Source organism: Telmatherina bonti (genome assembly GCF_933228915.1).
Source record: "Telmatherina bonti genome assembly, chromosome: 17".
Lineage (NCBI taxonomy): Eukaryota > Metazoa > Chordata > Actinopteri > Atheriniformes > Telmatherinidae > Telmatherina > Telmatherina bonti.
Genome location: NC_136615.1, coordinates 20,150,179 through 20,173,323, shown reverse-complemented (window position 1 = coordinate 20,173,323; position 23,145 = coordinate 20,150,179). Strand labels below are relative to the sequence as shown.

At 37.7% G+C, this 23,145-nt stretch overlaps 2 protein-coding genes across 3 annotated transcripts; both read right to left on the bottom strand.

Moving 5' to 3' along the window:
* Nucleotides 1-1,886: 1,886 nt before the first annotated feature.
* Nucleotides 1,887-4,381, bottom strand: car15 (carbonic anhydrase 15; the record flags this gene model as incomplete). The annotated part of the gene is made up of 7 exons (XM_079256339.1): nt 1,887-2,108; nt 2,213-2,373; nt 2,463-2,529; nt 2,613-2,705; nt 2,817-2,962; nt 3,050-3,226; nt 4,327-4,381. 7 exons carry the CDS (start codon nt 4,379-4,381, stop codon nt 1,887-1,889), a joined length of 921 nt encoding a protein of 306 aa, XP_079112465.1.
* Nucleotides 4,382-5,455: 1,074 nt separating this feature from the next.
* On the bottom strand, nt 5,456-21,832 carry dgcr2 (DiGeorge syndrome critical region gene 2). 2 transcript variants are annotated; one of them, XM_079256864.1, is made up of 11 exons: nt 21,501-21,832; nt 16,276-16,308; nt 15,175-15,297; nt 11,241-11,327; nt 10,947-11,157; nt 10,707-10,783; nt 10,412-10,594; nt 8,694-8,897; nt 8,259-8,411; nt 7,855-8,091; nt 5,456-7,763 (listed from the first exon to the last, which is right to left on the bottom strand). In XM_079256864.1, exons 1-11 carry the CDS (start codon nt 21,580-21,582, stop codon nt 7,531-7,533), a joined length of 1,623 nt encoding a protein of 540 aa, XP_079112990.1. In that variant the 5' UTR covers nt 21,583-21,832; the 3' UTR covers nt 5,456-7,530. The 2 variants fall into 2 exon arrangements, with proteins under 2 accessions (XP_079112990.1, XP_079112991.1); XM_079256865.1 differs by lacking the exon at nt 16,276-16,308.
* Nucleotides 21,833-23,145: the final 1,313 nt, after the last annotated feature.

Sequence of the window (23,145 nt, the reverse complement as noted above, 5' to 3'; positions counted from 1 at the left end):
GGTTAATTCCAAATAAAAGTTTGTGAACTTTAACATACATGTGAAGCATTTGGCCACTCTTTTTTTTTTTTTTTTTTTACGAGTGTTTGTTTTCATTTTTATTCTGTTTGTAAACTTAGAGCTCTTCTTTTCTTGCAAATTAAGATGCATATTATCAGTTACATGTTTCTTTCCAGTCTAATTGTCTTACATGAAAAGGCTTATTTTTTTTGCAGGGAGGATTACATAAAAAAGGAGGAGTCTGGACTTTTTTAATATCTATACAAGTTTCAACAATTTTAAAAAGGTATCCAGATGAAGACTTTCTAACTTTTGCTCCAAAGCAGCTGTGAGGTGGAGATGGTTGTATCATGGTGCAGTTTTGTCTTCTTTAAAGTCTCTTTGTTCAACAGTAAAATGTGAATTAAAATACAATATAAAAATTTACATTAAATTTAACACTTTATGTAGGATTTCACTGGATATATATATAATATATATATATATATATATATATATATATATATATATATATATATATATATATATATATATATATATATATATATATATATATATATACATACATATATATATACATATATATATACATATATATATATATATACATATATATATATACATATATATATATATATACATATATATATATATACATATATATATATATACATATATATATATATATATGTATATATATATATATATATACATATATATATATATATACATATATATATACATATACATATATATATATATATATATATATATATACATATACATATATATATATATACATATACATATATATATATACATATATATATATATACATATACATATATATATATATACATATACATATATATATATACATATACATATATATACATATACATATATATATATATATACATATATATATATATATATACATATACATATATATATATATACATATACATATATATATATACATATATATACATATATATATATATATACATATATATATATATATATATATATATATATATATATATATATATATATATATATATATATATATATATATATATATATATATATATATATATATATATATATATATATATATATATATATATATATATATATATATATATATATATATATATAAAGAGAGAGAGATAACAAAGACCAGGTATTTCAGGAACAGGGGATATTGAACATATCAAAACTTTATGTTTTTCCAATGCCACATCTAATGACCAAATATATTAGAAATATAACAGGTTACATATATAATGTTGACTCAAAACAAAATAAATAAAACAAACAATGTCTGCCTGCTATGTTAGCATTTTAGCTTTTTTTTTTTTTTTTAAACAAGTGCAAATGCCCTACAGTTATCGATGCATATATAGAGATAAAGCAAAAACTAATTTCAAGCCATGTCTCTTGAAATCATGATAGATTATTAGCAAATTGCTAATTTAGTCATAATACAGCTCTGTAGATTCATGGATCATTAAATAACATTTACAGTACTTTTCTTCACAGTTTTTTTTCCTTTTATATTCATCATTTGCCGGTAAACGTCTGCAGTGCACCTGATTAGCAAACAAAAAACTTGTCTAACTACAGAAATTCATCAATATACTCGTTTTGGGTCAAATGAATTGTAAAATTAACTGTTTTATGTCTCATGTTGCCCAGTTTAGTGCTTTTATCAGTTATTAACCCTTTTGTTTCAAGTGAATAAAAATACAATTTGACCCCCTAGAGGAGAGAAACCTGGGCCCACCATCACATTCTTAGGTGCCATATAGATCTAGGGAGCACAGCACTCTTTGTGCAAAAAAAAAAGACTTCCTGTTTTAATGTTACGGGGCACCGCAGCGCTAAAGTCCAGGAATGAAGCTTCCCAGTAAGATGATCTGAAGCAGATGTAGTGATACAGCTGACCTGAGGGGCTGACTGGATGTCCCTTTGAGGATTTTAGCATCTTTCGAGGCAGACACGTAGCTGAAGGTGGGGTGAATGTGTCTGAAGTTGTTCTGCAGAGGTGTCACCTGCTCTGCATCTTCCTCTGTGGAGAAGATCTGTGAGGTAAACTGAGCGAGCTGAGGAGAAAATTTCAAGAAAATATATGTAAATTTTTTAAATTAAATATCAGAAACACTATTTGTTTTTCTCATTTATGCTATAAACTATGAAAAGGACCTACTTGGGACCATGAAATGTAGATGGGGACCTCGTACAAAGTCCAGACAACAGCTTGAGAACACGGTGGCGTGGTGAGGCTGCCGTAATACCGGTAATACTGACTCATGTTGTGCTTTGGCAGAAGGCTCATCAGCTGAAATGGTTTGACTTTAGTTGTCTGGCCTTTAGAGGAGCATGAACAACCATAATGAGAGCACAATCAAAAGTAACAAATAAGAGAACTGAGATGGATTTTCTTTGTCTCTTCCAACCTTTATAAGCAACAGAAGACAGTTTTTGGGATATGTGCCCAAAGTGCACATTGTCTGCATAAACAACCTGCAAAAACAGAGCCAGTCAGCACAGCTGTACATAAAAATTCAGCAATTAATTAAATATTTAGGGAAAGTATGACAACAGACATCTATGAAAAAGCCAAGAACAGCAAGTCCAGTTGGATCTTCCAAAGCCACGGACAGGTTTGGGTGGACTGACTTCATATTGACTATGTGCATCTGAAAAAGCCGAACAAAAGCTCAGAGACATCATTGGATCTCTTCACTGCATCCGTTTGCCAAAATAGTTGCTCTGTGACAGTGTAGAGCTGCCTACTGACCATACTGTACCTCCATTGGGTATCTGCGTCTATCCACTGTGTGCTCAGAGCCGTTAACGGCCGGACCTCCCCAGTGAAAGTGCAGCTGAATGGTGTGGTAAACATCTGGAAGTCCTCCGCCACTCACAGCCATGCCGCTGCCAACCTGCAGCACAACTGGGACCAGCAACAGTTGTGTCAGGTCCAGCATAAAAGGAGGCAGCAATGCTATACATGTTCAGACTGTGTGTGCAGCGTATTCACCAGAATGTCCATCATTAGTGAGCGTCCAGTGGCCTGATTGCATCACGTCAAAACCCTCCAGATGTAAAGGCCCCAGGGAGTCGTTTCTCATCATGTGATGGTCCAAGTTGATCGGGGAGTGATGGAGTTCAAGTAAAGGGTGGCATGAAGGGAAAGAGTCTCCCCATGCATAAGGGTCTGATGAGGGAAAAGAAATCTCAGGAGTGATAGTCAGAACAACTGGTGCCAATGAACCTTGAGCGGAGGATTTAGAGTATTTTCACAAATGAACAAAGATTCAGTAAAATTCCAGTATTTTGGTGATGATCCTCTCACACGTTTATGTGCACCCTCATCAATTACATTCTTTAGGCACAAAGTAAATGAAAAAAGACTCACTGCAGTGTTCACGCAGAATAAAATAACCAATGAATGATGCTTTCATCGTATGAAAACGACATGGTCGTTTTCTGTATTGTCTGCCTCACAACGTTCATCTGTGATCACAAATAGTTACTTAAAAGTCCATAAAATACCAACAAACAAAAAACTTCCAGCATGCTGTACCAAGAAGTAAAAAACATAACACACCTAAAGGACTTTGAGTAAGACCTGGAGTACTCTGAAGAGGTATTTTTAGGGTAGATGTACACTGCACACTGAGCCAAGTAGCCCAAGGAAGACCTCATTATACCAAGAATAGTGGGTAATGTATTCAAAGCTGCAATGATTCTGAGATTATGTACTCAAGATGGAGGAAGCCAAGGCATAGCTCTTTGTGACTGTGGTGCATTGCTTTAAAGAAATGAACCCCTACCCCTTTCACAATGCAGTGAAACAAGGCAGAGCTTTTATCACACTGTGGAGCTGCTTTGGGAGTAGTGGTACCCAGTGTCAGAAAGCCAAGTCTGAGGCAAAGCTCTTGGATTTTTTTTAGCAGGACAATGACCTCATGTGCATTAAAACAGAATCCTGCACATGTGAAAACACTTACACACCTAACATTTGAGAAGCAGAAGGAAGTACCACCAGACATGAAGCTTTGATGTGGTTTCAGGAAATATTTCATTATTGCCAATTTTTTTTAAAATTCCAAATATTAGAGAATGGTGTCCATAATCATGTTTAACCTATATCTAGTGTTTATATAATTTAATTTTTTTTCATCCTCTTTATTTGAATTCATTTAATAAGTTTATTTGAATAGAGCAATTGCATAAAATGACTGAATTTAGATCTATTTGCCCTTATTTACATATAAAATAATTACAAAGCGGTTCATAGATAAGGCCACTTACCACAGTGTGGTTCGTTGTAACAGTAGTCCTCTGAAACACATAAACACCGCAGCATCGACAAATATAAATCACCCTTTCAATACGTTAAATTGACCACCAATATTACAGTAAGAATTTGACCTGTTTTAACTGGAGGAGCCTCACCTGAAGCAGCACACCAAGCACCAATCATCAGGAGAGCTGCAGTCCAAGTCATTGTTGGTCCAGACAGGTGTCAGTATCTGAGGTAGACTGAAAAATCAGCGTCAATGTCCTGCTTAAGTAGGAAAGGAGGTGAAAGCGGAGTTTTATTTTCTCCTGGACTGATCAGTGAACTGTGTCATTACCAGTCTAGTGGTCTTTTCTGATCAACAGGCTCATTGATGCGGGGACGGCATCTACCCCCCCCCCCCCCCCCCCCCCTCCCCCACTGCTGCTGCCAGCAGAGATGCCCAGTGACTAGTAACAAGACCCATTCATCTCATGAGAAAGTCAGGGGATGTGTGAGTAGGCTGAACAGAATATTTATGACTTTGGTTATGAAAACTGTACAAATGATCTGAATCTCTCTTTTAATCCCATTTTTGGAAGGTTTTCTTAATTTTTAGAATTGTTCTTCACATAAACAATCCACAGTAAGACACTGAATATAAATGAATGATAATCTACTTTATGGTTGAAAAAACCAAACAGATTAGAAAATGACTAAACTCTCATTTCAACATGTAAAACCTGTTTGTTCTCTAATTGCCTCATAAATTGTAAGTTTTGACTTGAACAGTCACATCTATCCTATCCAGGGATAGTTATTCTGCAAACAAAGCCTCTTTTCTTCGTGGACAGCTGGGTATCACCATCTCTGTTGCCTGCTGCTTTCTGAGTCACTGTGAGGTGCAATATATCTGCTTCCTTCAAATCATTTGAATCTTTTGATTCAGCCACAAACTCCGTCTCACTGTTCAGGGATTTCCCTGAATCCCACGTTAATCCTCTGTGACATTTGGCTACCAAAGGCAGAGGAATTTCCTCAACGGAGACTAGCTCAGCAGCTAAATGTCGCGATAGGTAATAGAGCGCGCTCAGAGTCAGTGACGCACAAGCAGTCCTTCACAATGTTATTTTATTTTGTGTTTAATTAAATAATCATCAACCCCAAAAAAACACAAGTTCCCCTGCCAGTGAAGTTTTTTTTTTTCCCCTCAAATTTAAAGGCTATCAAAGAAAAAACAATGAAATGTAGCATTAGTTGTATTACATTTAAAACATTTCAACCCCCCTCAAAAATGAGTTCTCACGCTGCTGTAGTCTGGCACATACACTACAGCATAAATGTAGCTGTTTGGGGTGGAGGGCAGGTTGTCAATGCACACAGATATTAAACTATATGCAGGAGTCTTTGCACCTACTGTACACCATCCAGCTAAAAATGTTTCAATCAAAAGAAAAAGAAAATCTCTCAGCATGCCAAAAGATAAAAACATGCACTGAAATTCCATAAAGCGAGTTAAAAAAAAAAAAAAAAAAAAAACCAACAAAAAAAAAAAAAACCCCAACTAAACCAAAACAAATTTGGAACAAAACAGAAGAAAAAAAAAAAATCAAAAGCAGTTTACCAACTTTTAAACACACATGCACACTTAACAATTCATGAAAATATGATTTTGTCTGCTGGATAATCCATTGTGGATTGTCAATGCAAAAAGAAAAAAAAAAAAAAAAAAAGGGGAAATGAGCTTAAAGATGTGTTACAAATTCAGTACATTCAAACATGAGATGTGCAGTGTGACACATTTACAAATGTTTTTTGGAGGTGGATGGTGAGCTGTTGGGCTTGGATGCTGCTGCTGCTGGTGGTGGAGCCTCTCTGGCCCGACAATCCAAATGTAAAATTCAGCCTCCAGAGAATTAAACGATTGTCGTCTGACTTGTCCCAAAAGTACAGTTCAAACTGGTCTTAATACATAAAAAAAAAAGACAATCCCACTGAAAAACAAGAACAGTAACAGACCCATAAAACATCACAATCATCTCCAACTTCCATTACTGAGATCACAGATGTAGTGTGTGAAGATCTGCAGAGAGACGCATCGAGCAGCATCCAAATGTTACCTCTGATCGTTTTCCTCACAAACGCGGTTTAATGAAGGGATGACCGTGCAAAACACTGGGTTTCATAACAACTCAGTAGCAAATCATTCTGCTGATGATGAACAACAAAAGGCATAATTTGCGTGATTATATGACTAAATTGTCGAAATAGTCATTTTAAGCTAGATAATTTTTAAGACAGAATATTGACCTTACTCTTCACACATACACTTGAAAAGTCATTATCACTGCATTTACAGCAAAATCAGCCTACATCTATCCCACAGTCAACCAAGATTACAACCTGCGCTCATAAATTATCATCAAAAAGAACAAAACCAAAGTCATATTCAGCTATATCACAATATTTGTCTTTTGATATCCAAACTTTGTGAGAATTACCCAATAAAAACCCAACAGCAGGAAACTAACTGTACCTTCTTAGCCTGTTAACTACAAAACTTCAAGCTCTGCAAATTTGCACTATAAATCTGGAAGACAGATTCATGTGTCGGATAATAAAAATTGGACTTACAGAAGGCTTTTATGAGCAAATAGGAATCTGACTCTGGGTCATGCTGTGGCACAAATTGTGGATGTTACTGTCGCTTTGAGATCGATACGGATGCATCGGTTTGAAAGAATGATGCGAACAAAAAAACACAAGCAAAAAAAAGCTGGTTTCAGCGTCATTTTTTTGCCCTTTGCCGGACTGAGACACACAAGAAATACAGTTTTGACAGGCGGGGTATTTACAGCAGGGTGTCTCGACCATTTAGGCCACTTTTAAGCTCGTCCAGTCAGCACTGGAGGTGGAAGTGCAGCTATCTCAGCCTGTCTGTACAGAATCAGTCCTCACTGCTCCTTCAGATGCCAGCGTCTAAAAGAAAACAACAAAACCCTTTCCCCTCCAAAAACAAACTTCAATGATGTGAAGGGCATGTGTCTTCAGAAAAAAAGAGCTGCTGATGTTCGATGCAAGCAGCTGCTGCAGCTTCTGATGTCTGTACAAACTTATTTCTGCTCCCTGCAGTCAGCGTTAAAAGACACACAGTCTGCTGCGTCCTCTCCTGGTGCAACTTTATTTATTCAGCAGATAAATAAGTGGATGCAACTCCCTGCAGTTTGCTCGCGGTCCTATACCACGGTGCTGAGGGAGGAGGCGCAGTCTGCGGGCATGGGAGTGGGGGTGTGGCCATCCGTTGGTGTGTCAGGCCCCACCAGGAGGGTGCTGCTATCTATGGAGTCCTCCCTCTCCTGAGAGGACGGTGCTGAATCTGGCACAGGACTGGGTATGTTGGGAACATCGGTCTGGAGCCTGTCTCCAATGGCGTTTATCTGGCTTGGCACCATGGAAACCCCGCTGTGCCCTGGAAGCAACAACAAAGAGCGGAAAGGATGATAAAAGCTGAACGCCCATGATTACATTCATAAACAACACGAGAAAGGATGGGCACCTACCTAAGTCCACATAGAGGAGGCTGTCTGGGTTGATGGAGGCTTCATAAGGAGGAGGGGGGTCATCCGGATGCTGGATGTCAGGGTATTTGTAGGCTGCATACGGAGGAGGTGGCTCCTGGAAATGAAAAGCGCCTCCCTCTCCATCGTCAGACAGATGAAGAGGTGTGAGACCAGTTCCAAAGGCATCTGGGCCGTAGTCAAAGCCTGGGACTCGTCTTCCGAGGTTAAAGTGGTGCACTGAGTGAATAATCAGATACACATGAAGGTGTGAGAAGCTGGAGAAGATGGTTCATGTAACTGTGTTCATGCAGTTATTCCATTTAAAAGGCCAGTGGTGCATGCTGGGAGATACAATGAAAAACTAATAATCAGTGTGTTTATGATTCAACAGGCAATGTGCTTACAGTTGCCCCCGATCAGCGTTTCAATGCGTTCTCGTCTTCTCTGACGGAGTCTGTGCACCATGAAGAGCAGCAGAGAGAGGATGAGGAAGGATGAGATGCAGCTGACAATCAGTCTCATTCCACTCGCCATCGAGTCAAACAGGCTGTTCCCATCTGATTAAAATAAAATAAATATTTTGTTGTGGACTTGCTGGATTCCCAGTTAAAAGGTTGTGAAAAAAATAAACCTTATGTACAAATATTGAATAACATAAAAACTTTTGGACCAGAAACAACAGTTAACTGAAGGTAATTTTTTATTTTAATGACTTACTGTAATGTATTTTTAACATAAAATCTTGGCTCTCTTAGTTGTTGTATAAAACACAAGACTGGAAACCTGTGATGTCATGCAGTAAATGAAATACTGTAGAGTAAGATCTGTCATGGATCTACCTGGATCCAGGCAGGTGAACTTGCAGCACTCTTTGGGATCCTTGCGGAAGTGCTGACAGCCCTGCGGCCGCTCACACAGCGCAGCCACACACATCTCCGGCTCGCCATCATGACATGTGCAGCTAAGACATGGATCGTCTCCCTTTGGAGTGAAGTAGTAGCCCTCGTTTACTACGTTGTCTTTGATATCCACGCATGTTTGCCCTGTAAAGGGAATAAAAACATATAAGCATCAGGGTCCCCCACATTGACCAAATGGGACCACAGGTCATTTGTGAAGAATTAATCTGTCACATGATGTTTAAACAGGGATATTTTTCAGTATTGTGTGTAATATTCCCGCTATGAAGCTGTCACAGGTAGCTTACCTGTCACAGATGCAGATTTAAGACAGATTACGTAACTTTTTCACCTTAAAACTCTGCATTCCGGACCTGTTCAACGATACATTGACATCTATTATGTGCATGTCTAGAGCCACTGCTACCCATACAACTTTTACATCTGGGATGTGACGTGACGCTGCAGCAGAGATTTGCTTCACAGTATAATAAGGAACTGGCTGTTTTAAACACGCAATGTCACTGATTCAGCAAAGAAACGCAAGAAGATTAAAAGAGAAAAAACAAGAGTTATTGTCAGATTGTCTTTTGCAGGCAAGAGAGAGCTAACAGGTCAGGTAGGATGATAGAGGGATGCCGAATTAGCTGTTAATGGGGGGAGCGTGTGATGGGGACAACGGCAAAAGATCTGTACTGTGTCTTTTTAATGAAAACAGAACAGAGAGCAGCTGAGATTTACATTCTGTTTCATGAGCCATTGTCTAAGATACACATATGAAACTAAAAAGAGTTATAATAATAACAACAACAACAACAACAACAATAATAATAATAATAATATTAATAAACTGAGTATAATGTTTGCTGCTTTATTCCACTTAAATATTGAAAACTTCCACCTCATCCAGAAGAGAAAAAGCAGCTTGAGTAGGTATCAGTCTGAAACAAAGCTGAACATTTCCTCTTACAAAAATGCTGATACTGGTTGAGGTAGGTGTTCAGTTTATTACATAAAATAAAACCTCATGATTTGTAAGTTGTTTTTTTTTTTTTTGTGCAATTAATTTCTTAGATGTCATAGAATCTAAAGACTGCCACTAAAGCAGGCAAACATTAACGTAAAAATAAGACTTTAATGACTGAAAATGTGAATGTAATTTTAACATGAAACTTAGAAGACAGGTTTCCCTACTACATAAAGTCCAGGTATTTGTATGAGCAAACTAAATTTACTGGTCTGTTCAGTAATATATGGAATTGGGGCAAAGATGTCAGCTTCTGGAAAAAAATATTTTTAGACATTTTCTTGTAAATAACTTTCTTTAAAGAATTCAAATTGAGCTGAATGATTTCAAATGCTTCTTGTAGCTTTAAAATGGTTTCATCAGGTGAGTCTGAAGAACAATATATAAGCATGCAGGTGTGTATTTAATATGGCAGCTCAGAAAGTGTGTGTTTGAACACCTCCCGCTGCGCACAGCATACATACACTCCGATGGCAACTCCACCGACCACTGTGACACCACAACACTTGATTTTTTACTGGCACAAGCAACAAATTTCTACCTAATCTGGGGGAAACACTCAACATGTTCCAAAACAGACGTACCGAGCTGATTTCACATTTGTAACGGAAAATAAAAAATGAGCACATACTCCTCTTGCACAGGAACGGAAATTTCTTGTAGCAGTTCTCTGCATGCCAGCTATGCAGGCCTCGCTCATTCATACTCTTGATCTGAAAGCGCTGGAGCTGGGCACAGAAGATGTTGTCCTGGGAGGGAGAGGTCTCTCCTAACTTTGTAAGACCCTCAGGAGGCAAAAACACCTGCATGGACCCTTTATAGACACATAATATCAACAGTTTACTCACATATATGCTCAAAATACACACAAAAAAAGACAATGGAGTCGAATAAAAAAGAAGAAAAAATAGTAAAATACTACTTACCTTTGTATGCTACTTCCCAACGACCCTCCAAGGAGTGGCTCTGATTGGTGATCACATACTGGTAACCAACCCAAAACCTAAAAAAAAAGCAACAATTTTAAATAAAAACACAACACTGTGTATTACAGCCTCCTAATTTCAGGGCTTGTGAATAACCACTTAAATGTTATAATCTCTAGAGTTTGGCGATTTAGATGCGACAGAGCTGACGTCAGCATGCATGTTCAGCCAGATACTCACTTGCACTGGTCTCTGCGCTCACAGACTTTGTCATCAAAATCTACTTCAATCTTCAGTATGAACTGTAGCTCCTCGTTGGTCACAAAAGTAGCCAGCGAGCCGTTGACTTTCTGACATGTGTCCACTGCCTGCCAGTAGTTCTCGTTCCTCAGGTAGACTTTGTAGCAGCTAGCTGTTTTCTCATAGTGGTGCCACCCGGTGGGACATTTCTCTGTGGACAGAGAGGAGACTTGTTCGACTGTTGTGGATAAAGCAGTGCATGACATGCTGCTCAGAGCAAAGTGGGATGCTTACTGTTGAAGCGAACAGGCTGAGCCACACCAATGACGTCGTCTACCTGGTCATATCCATTCCCAAAACGATACCTTTCTTCCTTTATAGCTGTTCGAAAAAAAAGGTAATTGTCATTACTTTGTATTCGTTACTACAACCAAAAAGTTCCATGGAATTAATTACATCGTGCACAAAATTTATACGTTAAAATAACCATTTCTGAGTAGAAGAAAAAAACCAGACAGACATAAGATTGTGCAGATTTTACCCTCATGTAGATATACCATGTTATCAGGTGTTTAAAGAGAACTGTGGGAAAAATCTTGACATTGGCTCCATATTTTCTAATCTCCACTCTTGACGAAGCGTTAATATTTATGATTTTCTAGCAAATATCCCACTAAACTACGGCACCTGCTGTTTTTACCGTGCGGTGAAAATGTGTTAATGTAGAAGTGGGGGGTGGGGGGGTGGATTGAACAAAAACTAATACTTTAATGGCTTCAAATGGCTTGAAAGTCAGCAAACCAAAATGTTGGCACATCCGCACAGGTTTTAAAACCAACAATCATTTAGAGGAACTTCACTGCTTCAGCCATTTGTAAATAACAATAAATCAGCTGAAACAAAAACACAATCATAGCAATTTGGATTCAGAGGAACTGGGTCAAAAACTGATTAAAATATTTTAATTCATAGAATTTTTTGCTTTTGATGTATTTTTATTTTCTGACAGCAAACATTGTGTAGTGAGGCAATCAGTCATATTTGTGTACGCCAAGACAGCAAATCAGTCTTTTACTTCTCCACAGTATTTGATCTTTTCAGCCAACATTACAAAGTTGATGAGTTTATCTGGTATTTGCCAATATGGTTTTACTGGAGGGGATTGCACCATCTTTTAGTGTTATTCAACAGAGAGATAATCCCAAACAAGAACATCGATTTTCATGCATGCTGGAGATTTTGCAATAACCCACTGCTGAGGCATGTGAAGGCATGGTGTGTTTATTTTCTTTTTCCCTCAATGAAGCTGCAGCTTCTTTGCACATTATGAACTCCAAGCTTCAAGCTTATTAATTTCTAACACTTGCGTTTGTTCCAAAATAACCATTTTAGATTAATAAAGCAAAGAAAACAGGAAGTTTCTTCTTTAGCAGCCTGTGCCGCTGCCTGCCAAATAATTGCCCCTTATTGAAGAATGAATAGAGCTCAGTGTTGGACTTAAATCAGCTGTAGGCCTACGGTGATAACACCAAGCATGCATAACTACTCCTGTATGGAGGTCACATGCTGTACTCAATCCTTTCCATAATTCCCATTTGCGGTCAGAGATCTGGGGATAAGTCTTGGATTTAAAGGAAAAACAAAGGGATTTTGGTCAAAGGCTTAGCACTACAACATGTATACACTGTTCAAGTGATCAGCTAACTGTAAACAAAAACAAGAGCACATGTGGAGCCTCTAAGAATTTATCACAGCCTCCTCCTGCTCTCTGTTCATCCAGAGTGCTTTGTGTTAATCCACTCTGCCTCATTTCCACTGATTGGTTTGTTCAGGCCGCGCTGGTACAGTCGGGTATGCTATTTTGTAGGGCTGTGACAATATGCTTATATCGCGATTAGATTAGATTCCAATTTTTTTGGGTGCTGATACGATTTAAATTGCGATTCTCACAATTCTTCTATAATGCTGATTTTTGTAGACTGAAAACAAAACAAAAAAAATGTACAAAACTTTTTTTGCTCGTCATTTTTCCTAATTTCAATTAGGAAAAAACAACACAGTAGCCAGACCATCATTCTGCTGCTGTAATGCACAATAAGACAAGTAAATTTTATAATGGATTATTTTTACTCATTTGAGAAAAAAATAGACTTTTTAACAAAAAAATTGAGTTCAAAATTTATGAAGCAAAAAAATCCCAATATTCAATTTTTTTTAATTCAATTTCCCACCCCTACTATTTTGTGAGTTTCCATTATAAAACTGTCTTATACACCCAAACCAAACAGCACAACTTCTGAGCCCCCTTCAGTTCAAAGTCACTAGAAAATGACACTGTCTGGTTAAGATGGAGCTACTGATGTCACACGATACAATGCATTGAATGGTGGACAGAAAAAAGTCACTGTCCACGACAAAAGTGAGCACGAAACAAACACAATGTTGCCATTAAGTCAATGGTTCATCTAACAGCTAAAGGATGCCTGCCAACAACTGGTCAGCTCTGGAACTACAAACTTTTCAAGCTATACTATAGTTGCTTCTTTTTTCTTTTTTTTTTTTTTTGAAGCGTCACTTTAGTTGCCGTTGCACTAGTATGACGCCACACTAATGTAAACCCAGCATGCACAGTGGCAATCCAACTTGCAATGGGAATACTTGCCAAATTGGCAGGACTTTAAAACTAGCAAACTTTATCACCCTGATACTACAAATGAGACCAGTTCATCCAGCAGCTTAGTCAGCTGGCTTCAAAAAGCATGCAAAGACTGTTCATTGGTGGTCAAGATGTACAACTGTGTTCATCTCAACATTCGGCACATATAGGCCTGTCACTGTAACAAATTTTGCCAGACGATTAATTGTCTCAGAAATTATTGCGATAGACAATAATATTTCACTAAGCGATTATTGTTGTCATTTTGAGACCATTTTCAACTAAAATAACAATAATGCCATAATAATGTCAATACACCCTTTCAAAGATCAACATACTTTAATTTCTAAAGAACATTTAGCTCGATGTGCAGACTAGAGTCATCTCTTTCCCAGTCTGCTAAAACAGATCACAATTTCTCTTGGGGTTTTGGCATGTGGTTTTCTGAAACATATGGTCATTGGTCACTAAAAACTATGTAACAGCTACAGCTCATGTTTGACATACTCATTTCAAGGACATGTTTGGACTTGACCAGAGGTGGAGTGGTAAAATTGAATGTCTTTGATCGCCTTTAGTGTGTCATTTTTCATGTCATTGTAAAGCTGTGTAACTGCCGTTTATCACATGTATATTCATCCAGGCATGAATGGACAGTCATGTTTGCAACATTTTTCAAAATGTTGCCTTTTTAGCAATATTAAAGGCCACCATCCCTTTACCAACCACGCTGTCTGAGTGCACACCATTTTGCACTGTCCTGTTTGTGTTTAATCTATTGGTCAAACACCCCAGTGATCGTGGACTATAAGGAAGATGGAGCTAGCCTGTTTGTTAAGGACTTTTTTCCCAGCTGGGAACTTTTACACCTGGAATGTGACATTGCAGCAGAGATTTGCTTTACAGTATAATAAGGACCTCGTTGCTTGGAACACACAATGTCACTTAAAGAAACGGAAGAAGATTAAAAGGGAGAAAGGGACAAAAGCAAGAGTCATTATCAGATTGTTTTGCTGGCTGGAGAGAGCTAACATGTCAAGTAGGATGCAAGATGGAAACCAAATTAGCCATTGATGGGGGCACGTGACGAGGTAAAAAACTAAAGTTCTGTTGTGTCTTTAAAGTTTATATTAAAAACAAACTCTCCACTGCAGACCAGGTCTGTGTGCTCTGTTTAGACAGCCCATTTTCAAGTGAGTCAAAATCATTTTGTAAATAAAGAGAGAGCATGTGCAGATGGAAAACAGCCTGATTATGTTCTGTTTCAGCATTTATACGACAAAGCTTCACTTTTAATCACTTTGAGAAAAAGAATATTCTACCCCGATGAAAACAAATGAAACTGCATTCAGTTTAAGACGTTTTTCTCATTGAGGTGTTTATATGCACGTTTTATTCGGCTTGAGCTTCTGAAGCAATTCTTTTTGGAATATTAGGCTCCATGTAAACCCAGCTACTGCTTGACAAGACTCTTTAAAGATGCTCCACAAAGCTATTCTTTCAAGGAAATCAATCACTTTAGATGGCAGGTAACGGCGCAGGTGTGAAAGTGCTTAAGTGAGCTATACTCACAGGGACAGTCCATCTCATCACTCTTGTCCTCACATGCAGTCCAGCCATCACACTGCCAGGACATCGGGATACACTGCATCTTCCCACTGCGGCACGCAAACTGCCCAGGGCTGCAGCGCTGCTCTGAAATACAAGAGGGTTTATATGGTTAAACGAACACATGACCTAAACCTTATTCAAAAAAGACAAAGCCAAGAGAGCGCTGAGTGATGCTACGCAAGCTTTCAAAGTATTTCAGGCATGAATAAAATCTTAGGTGGTGATGGGGTGGAAATCAGGGGCATGGAACAGATAAAAACATTGTTAATGTTATTCTCGATGACAAACAGGTGCAAAGTGAATCTGCAGGTACTGCAGAGAGTATTGTAAAAAGATTTATCTACATATATGCTCATTCAGACAAAGTCACTCGGTCAGCAGAATCACACTTTATGTAAACTGTGGCAGCAAAGGAGGAGAAAATAGGACAAATCTCAACATAGTGAGTGTATGAATAGTTGTTTTTTTTTTTTTTGCTGAGCATGTGGAAAGACTCAGAGAAGGAACATTTCATTTGTTACAAAGCTGTAGACGAGTCTAATCTCATTTGCAAGCCACAGACAAGATTAGACCCGTCTGGAGCGAGATGTTTAAAAGTCTCTTTCGGCGAAATTGATCAAACTCCACCAGCTCAGGCCACTGATGATAAAGCCACCGTTCTTTGCTGTTGTACGCATGTCAAGTTCAGTTCAGTCATAAAGACAACTGGGAATAAGAAGCCCAAGCTGACCCATCATTAATCTACAGTTTCTACCTTTGAAACGCAAGACACACCTAAACACCAACAGCACTGAGTCTTCCTTGTGTGACATAACGACAGCTCCACCAGCGAGCTAAAGCGATTAGAGTCGAGGGAGAAAAGGGCATCTTGTCTTGTTTTTAAGATGACAATATGAACTTTATTTCACTTCTTGGAAAATGACTTTTAGGATTGAAGAAGTTATTCAAACAGAAAATGACTTTTAGAATATTAGAGAACGCCTCGTTTACCATTTAAACATGAATTTTCAGAGCCCCTCGCCCTCTCCTGCACTACACTAAGAAAACAAGCTGCGTCCTTACCTGACAATAATCTTGCCAGAGCTAGCCGCGGACCTGAAACAAACAGAAACAATAAAGTGACTACTGGTATCCTGTTTGTCAAAATTTTATTTTCACCCGAGACTCAAATGATCAAACCCATAGTGTTAAATAATTACAGCGTAGATGTTGTTCGAGCTGTAAAGCATGTTGAGAAAATCTATTACTGATACTGTCAACAGTTCTCTGGCATCTGTCAGTGATTCGCCCACTGCTAAGCCTAAAATGGGACCATCTGCTGGTTAGGATGTGTTTGGTTTCTGCACCTACAATGGAGCTGGAAAACCCACTTCTCTGGCAAACATTGCAACACTATTTTTACTTTAAAACAATATGATATACAGAACAATAAATAAATAATAAAAAATAAAACAGAAACTCTGCTATTTCTGCTTCTAGGCAGTACTGTCTTATTTCTGTACCGACCATCTCAGGTGACAACAACCCGCCATACACAGCATCTAAGCAAAAAAAATTACTTTTATAGTCATCACAACTACTTTTCCTGCACCAGAGAGCTGGTGGAACAAAAGCACACTGGTTGTAAATGGCGCATTACACCATGCTTGTTAGCAATGCAAACTGATGAGGGTGAAAAAAACAAATAAAAAAGTGGAAATGTTCTCTGAAGGCTGACTAAGCCGCTCTGTCAAAGGCTTTTATTAAGAGTCTTCAGCAGCCATCCTGTTTTCAGTGACGCTAAGTGGATTGAGACACATTACAGACCCATGTCTGTCTCCTGGAACTGAACGCATTATTGTGACTGAATGTGGGTCAAATTTAAAGATAACACCACAAACTGTGTATTTCAATTAGATTATTGATGAATAAATTATGCATAAGTTTAGAGAGAATGAATGTTTGCAAGCTGGTTTGGAAAAAAAACTTTTTCCAAACCAAATATAATGTATAGATTTGCCATTATCTCACAAATATTTGGACTTTTCTCAACAAGCACAGAAATGAACATTTTCACCAATATAGGATGTGAGGATAGTACAGAGGATCCAGATGATGCAATAAAACATCCCACAGCTTAAGACTTTTGACATGTACATATTTTTCTACTGTAATATGACTTGTTAAAAAAAAAAAAAAATTATGCAAACTAAACTCAAATCCATTCAAGTATTTACAATTCATCAGGATTTCTAATCTGCAGCTACATGTTTCTGTTCCAAAACCATTAAATGAATTCCTGGCTGACATCTCTGATGCATCTGAGCTCCATTTGAATGGAGAATGACTGCCTACATCAGTATTCATGCTTTCTGTGAATTTCTGAAAAGTGTGCTGCTAAAAACTGCACAAGAAGGGAATTTATGCTGATACCAGCAGCTTTAGGTTATCAGATATTAAAAGCTGAAGGCACAGTTTAGGGACAGCCAGATTAAATCATCCTCTATCTGTAGCAGCTTTGAATGAAAGTGCCTTGTTATTATGCTTTGTCATAATCAGAATGCCCTTATGATGGGGATAGGGTGTCTGAATTTGATGTAAATAATAGCAGCTGAACAGCTCATCTTCATCTCCTTATTGGTTTAAATTTCTGCAGAGATTTTCTTCTGCGTACATGTAATAAGGAAGTTCATGTGTATTTTTTTCCATCTGGAAGAAGACCTCTTGTGGGTTGTGAAAAATCTGCTTAATAGCAAAACAAAATTATGAAAGAACAGGAACTTAATGTTAAGGTACTTTCTGGGATAGCAGAAATATGGTTTCCTTCTCTGTAACAAACTTAGCATTTATTCTTTCCAAGTTGTGTACTAACCAATGAAGAATGAATATGAGATTGGTTTATCCTATTTATGTTTCGCTCATGTAGGCTGCTGGAATTTAGTGTTCTTTGAGAGATCTGTTCCACAACATTATGTCCATAAACAGGAGTGCTTAACAAGCTTCAACTGCATTTTTAGAGGTATAATAACTGTGACTAAACCACAGATTGGTGCATAGGTAATAGAAAAACACCTTTTATCCATGTGCTCTGGGAAAGAGGTCAATCCTTCTGCAGCCCCAAAAACTTTACAATGAATGCTGTAGTGGAGAGCCACATTTTCAGCCAAGGTCAAGTCTGTCCAAACTCTTCCTCCTCCTCTTTCTGCCTTTTCCCTCTAAATCTGTTGTCTTCACTTTTAGAGGACAGAAAGTATGAATTGCTCAAAAGTGTTTGTATACATAAACTCAGGTTTTTGCTGAATTTAATCAAAGATTGGTAAACTCTGGTCAGAAAGTAAACCATCTGTTTCTGTTAACAAATATTCTCTTTAAGACAAGTTTGGTTACATGGCAGAAAGTCAAACCAAACATGTTATTTAAAGGTTAAAAAAAAAAGAAGACATCATTCAAAGGTAAGCAGAATATTTTATGACGCATCTACATGCTTATGAACACTGGCTAACCTGCAAAAAGTACAGTTTGGATCTCTTATATAACCAACAGAAAACTACAATAAAGATTAGGAGGCTACTCCAATTGATGTAAAATGGCCCAGTGAAGTGGCCTTGTCCTTGGGCATGCTGCGTCGTTCAGAGCCAATGATGACTCAACAGATGTTCAGTGTTTAAAGTGGTGAGTGGGTATAGGCAATAATTTTCTTTGTACCACTTCAAATTTAAAACAGTCTCTTTTAATCACTACATGGATAAAAACACTGTGGGTCACCTTACTTCCAACAAAATCCAAACAAAGCTCATCTATTTTCTGGTAGGAAAACACACCACTGGCACAATTTTAACTGTCTACAGAGAAGTTAATCTTCATGAAGAACAGCCCATATAATTCTAATTTATCTCAGGATAAATTGCAATATCAGTTTTCAGTTTTTAACATCACCTGGCCATTCATTATTTCCCCTGATCTTCAACTGATTTAACTGCAGCTTTAACTGCTCAAATCAAGTCAAGCTGTCAGTATCTTCAAGTGACAGCAAAAAAAAAAAAAAAAAAAAAAAAAAAAAGACTTATTCTCAGCCAGAAATGTGTAGTAGGTCAGTGGTTTCTCTCAGTATGCTGACACAGGAAATAATGCACCTGACAACTCATTACTTCCCCTGCAAGGCAATAAAGGGGAACATAACTTGCTTTGTGTCTGCAGACTTCAGTTAAATCTGTATTCTTAAGTGTTTTCCACAAGAGCTGTTTTCACATATTTACTTAATATTTAAATAAACAACCACTGTATATTCAGAAGTGTAATTCATAAGTAGCCAGATGGTTGTTTACAGATGCCTGACATGAGTTGCAATACCACTGACTTTGTTGTGCTAAATCAGCAATGACAATAACACGTCAGTCACTCAGCTCCATAAACAATCAACAAAAGTTCAGCTGACTGCCCACAAAAATTGATGACCATCTTGGGAATGTTCAATTCAATAATGCTGTAGTTATTCTAAAAAATCTTTTTCTATTAATCATATGTGCAGACACATTTTTTCTTATTCAGAAGCCTTACTGCACATGCAGTCTTACTGAGGGTCTCACAGTTCTGGTCACCTAGAGTTTAAGACTAAAATCGCTGTATCTAAGTGAACCCAAGCAACCACAGGACAGACACGGGTAACAGATGTACAAGCACAGTAACTCGTTACAGTTGCATTACTTGTTAGTTAATATCACTTTGTCTACAAGATCAATGTGGCTTTTTGTGTTATAATTGCTAAATAAATATTTCTTAAAATATAGAGATTGTATTTAAAATATATAAGATTAAAGAAAATGACTAGACTTTAAAAAACAAAAATGTAACCTTATTAAAACAAACATATTTAAAAGGTTGAGGTCCACGGTAGTGGCCATTGAGCTTTGTAAATCACATAACACACCCTGTGCAAAATATCACCCAAACAACCAGCAGTGGTTACAAAATATTCACAAAGTGAAGCTCACACAGTGCTCCACTAACAAGGATTAAGTACAAGGCTGAAATGTGTACAAAGATAATCTTTACTTTCTGATTACTGTCCCTCAAGTTTATGTTTATTTATAAGGGTTTCATTGATCTGAAATATTCAACCAGGTCACTTGTGTATCCATTCCATAGTAAATGTACTTTCTTACACGTTATACTGGGTAAAAAATAAAAAAAAAACAACATCCAAAGGAACAAATCTTAACACAAGCCAAGTGTGAGTTTAATTTGTTTTCTAGGCAAGAGGTCACTCCTTTGCTTAGAGTCAGACAATAAAGCGTTTATCCATGAGCTGAACTGATAACAGTTTCTCTAATCCACACAATTGGCAAGATCACAAGACCAGGCCTAAAGGAAACCACAAGATGCATTTGCTACTGAAAAAAATACCAAATGTAAAGGCTTTCTTTCAAAGCACAGCTGACACACACACACACACACACACACACACACACACGCGCACACACACACACACACACACACACACACACACACACACACACATTTTTCCTTGTTTGGTTCAGAGAACAGCTGCATGTCTGAGCAGAGAGGATGGTAGTATGTCAGTACTCTGCTGCAAGTACATAAATGTTTATAAACAAATAGATACACTGTGCATGTCCTTAAAAAAAGATTATTCTGCTTTTGTTGTTATTTGTTGCACGGAAATATGTGACATGATCTTCAGTTTAGCAAATCGTGTTTAGGGAGTGTTAAGACAACTAATGTGTATTTTCCTCAGTGTTCTGTGGTTAAGTTAATATGAGCCGTGTTTAGTGATGCAGGAGCATGAATCTTTGACGTGCATTTAAAATCGCAGCTTCAGGGCTGAAGAAGACTAACCAGGCTTTGCTGAGAAAGGCAGACTGAAATGTTATATATTTTTTAATAAACAAATAAATTAGCAGAATTTCCAGTCCAGTTGGATCAATACGTCGCTGCTAGCTTATATTTCTATGCAACTGTGAGCATTATTGTAAAATAGTGTCGTCACCGACTTTTAAATAAAAACATTGAAGCTGTGTGAACCACAAATCAATGCTCTGTATTAGGTGGCTGTCGATTAGATGTTTTCGCTTGTCTACTTTTAGAGGAAAACACTGATAAAGCCTGGGGAAAAAAGGCAGTCCAGCAGCTACAGGGAGGCGGTTTAAAATCCACCAGACTGCCTGGTTTGTCCGACAGGCCTCTGCTCCAGACCTGCCGCTCTAATCCGTTTCTCCCACTTTCTGCTGAAGCCCACGGGAGTGTGGGAACAGGGAAAAAAAAAACAAAAAAACAAAACTAAAGTTTACCTGTCCGTGGTGGGTCCGTTAACGTCAGGACGAAGAGAAGGGAGAAGAGGACGAAACTGCTGCTGTCAGCCTTCGGCAACATTTATCCTCCATTCATAGTAACTCCTCTATCCAGAAATTTAAAAATATACCGAGGATCTGCAACACCGCCGCCCTTTCTAAGATTATAACGACAATAGTTCAACATAAACTGTACCCATTTTCACCCAGTTAAGGCGTCGACTAACCAAACAAAACAAAGTGTATAAAGCATAGTCGCATTGCACGGCGACACGGATTGTTCTTAATCTGGTCGTGCAGCTAACGTCGGCTAGCTGACTCTATCCGTCCTCTGCTTCTGCTGCGCGGTGAGGAGCGACGCTCTTCCAAGATGGCTGCGACTTCCCATCACAACAATTCCTAACATGCAACACAGGCAGGCCATCAGCTGGAGTTGCTGCCGGGGCGGAGTTCAGCAGATTACTCAGATAAGTAAGTACTGCGTGTGTTTGCTTCTAAATCACTGTGTGAACTTGCAGTTATAATTTTGTTTTTTGTTGAGCGAACGTTACCGGTGAAAGACGGTGTAACAACAAAATATGCGCCCTAATAGATTGGTCCCCTAAACCACTGTTTCTTAAATGGGAGTACGCGTACCCGTGGGGGTACTTCAAGGCATTCCAGGGGGTACGTGAAAGTTTTTTTTGTTTTTTGTTTTTTTTTAATTTTTTTTGTTTTTGTTTTCTTTAAAACATCCTTAAATAAAATAATATAAATGTAATATCATATAAATATTTAATATATTCCAATAAATGTAAGTGTACATTCATAAACTGAATTTACATTTAGATTTACACCATTCCATTCCTCCCAAAATCTCACATTTCGACGTGAATTGAACCATACTGTTGCCTTGACAACGCAAACAGTGGCGTCCTGGTTGAAGCGCATAGTAGAGATGTGCAAAACACAGTTAAAATTTAAAGGGCTAAACACAAATGATAAAATGCTGTATTTTCTGTTTTTTTCTGAACCAAAAGTACTTTGCACTGGTTAGGGGGTACTTGGCTGAAAAAATATTTTACAAGGCGGACTGTGTTGAAAAAGGTTGAGAACCGCTGCCCTAAACAGATCAACCCAGATGGACACACATGATGATTATGTGTTTTGGTTAAGATAAAGTGTGACTTAAAGTTGTTTTTTTTTTTAAAGAGAAAAGTTAATTGTAATGTAACTCAATTAAAATATGTACGCAAACCACCACACATACCTCTTGTTAATGACATTTTGAACAAGTTCAATTACTCAAACTGGTTGGGTCTACAAAATCAATAAGGAGAGTATAAAATTAAATTACCCATTTAATTTGGGATCCTTCAGCAACTATCGTGCAAAATGTTGCTGAAAAGTGTCTTAACGTCACAGTCATGCAACAGCAAGTTAATTTTCACAATGGTTATAAAAAAAATGCACTATTAATACTTGAGCATTTCCCCTTTTAACCCTAACACACCTAAAATTATTATGTAAAATAAAAATCACACGGAGATGAGCAGAGTTCATGCCCTCAAGATTAGAAGAGGGTGGGTGGTGAACAGTGACACTCTCAAAAAAGGAGAAATGTGTTTTGGATAGGCAGAATCCAGGTACCTGTCATTATACTGAT

Excerpts from the sequence above, each read along its gene's own strand:
- dgcr2 (XM_079256864.1), bottom strand. The coding sequence starts at position 21,582 with ATGTTGCCGAAGGCTGACAGCAGCAGTTTCGTCCTCTTCTCCCTTCTC. Across the intron at positions 10,784-10,946 it reads GAGCGCAGAGACCAGTGCAA|GTTTTGGGTTGGTTACCAGT; the intron begins GTGAGTATCTGG and ends CTTTTTTTTTAG. Across the intron at positions 8,092-8,258 it reads AACGCTGATCGGGGGCAACT|TGCACCACTTTAACCTCGGA; the intron begins GTAAGCACATTG and ends TTATTCACTCAG.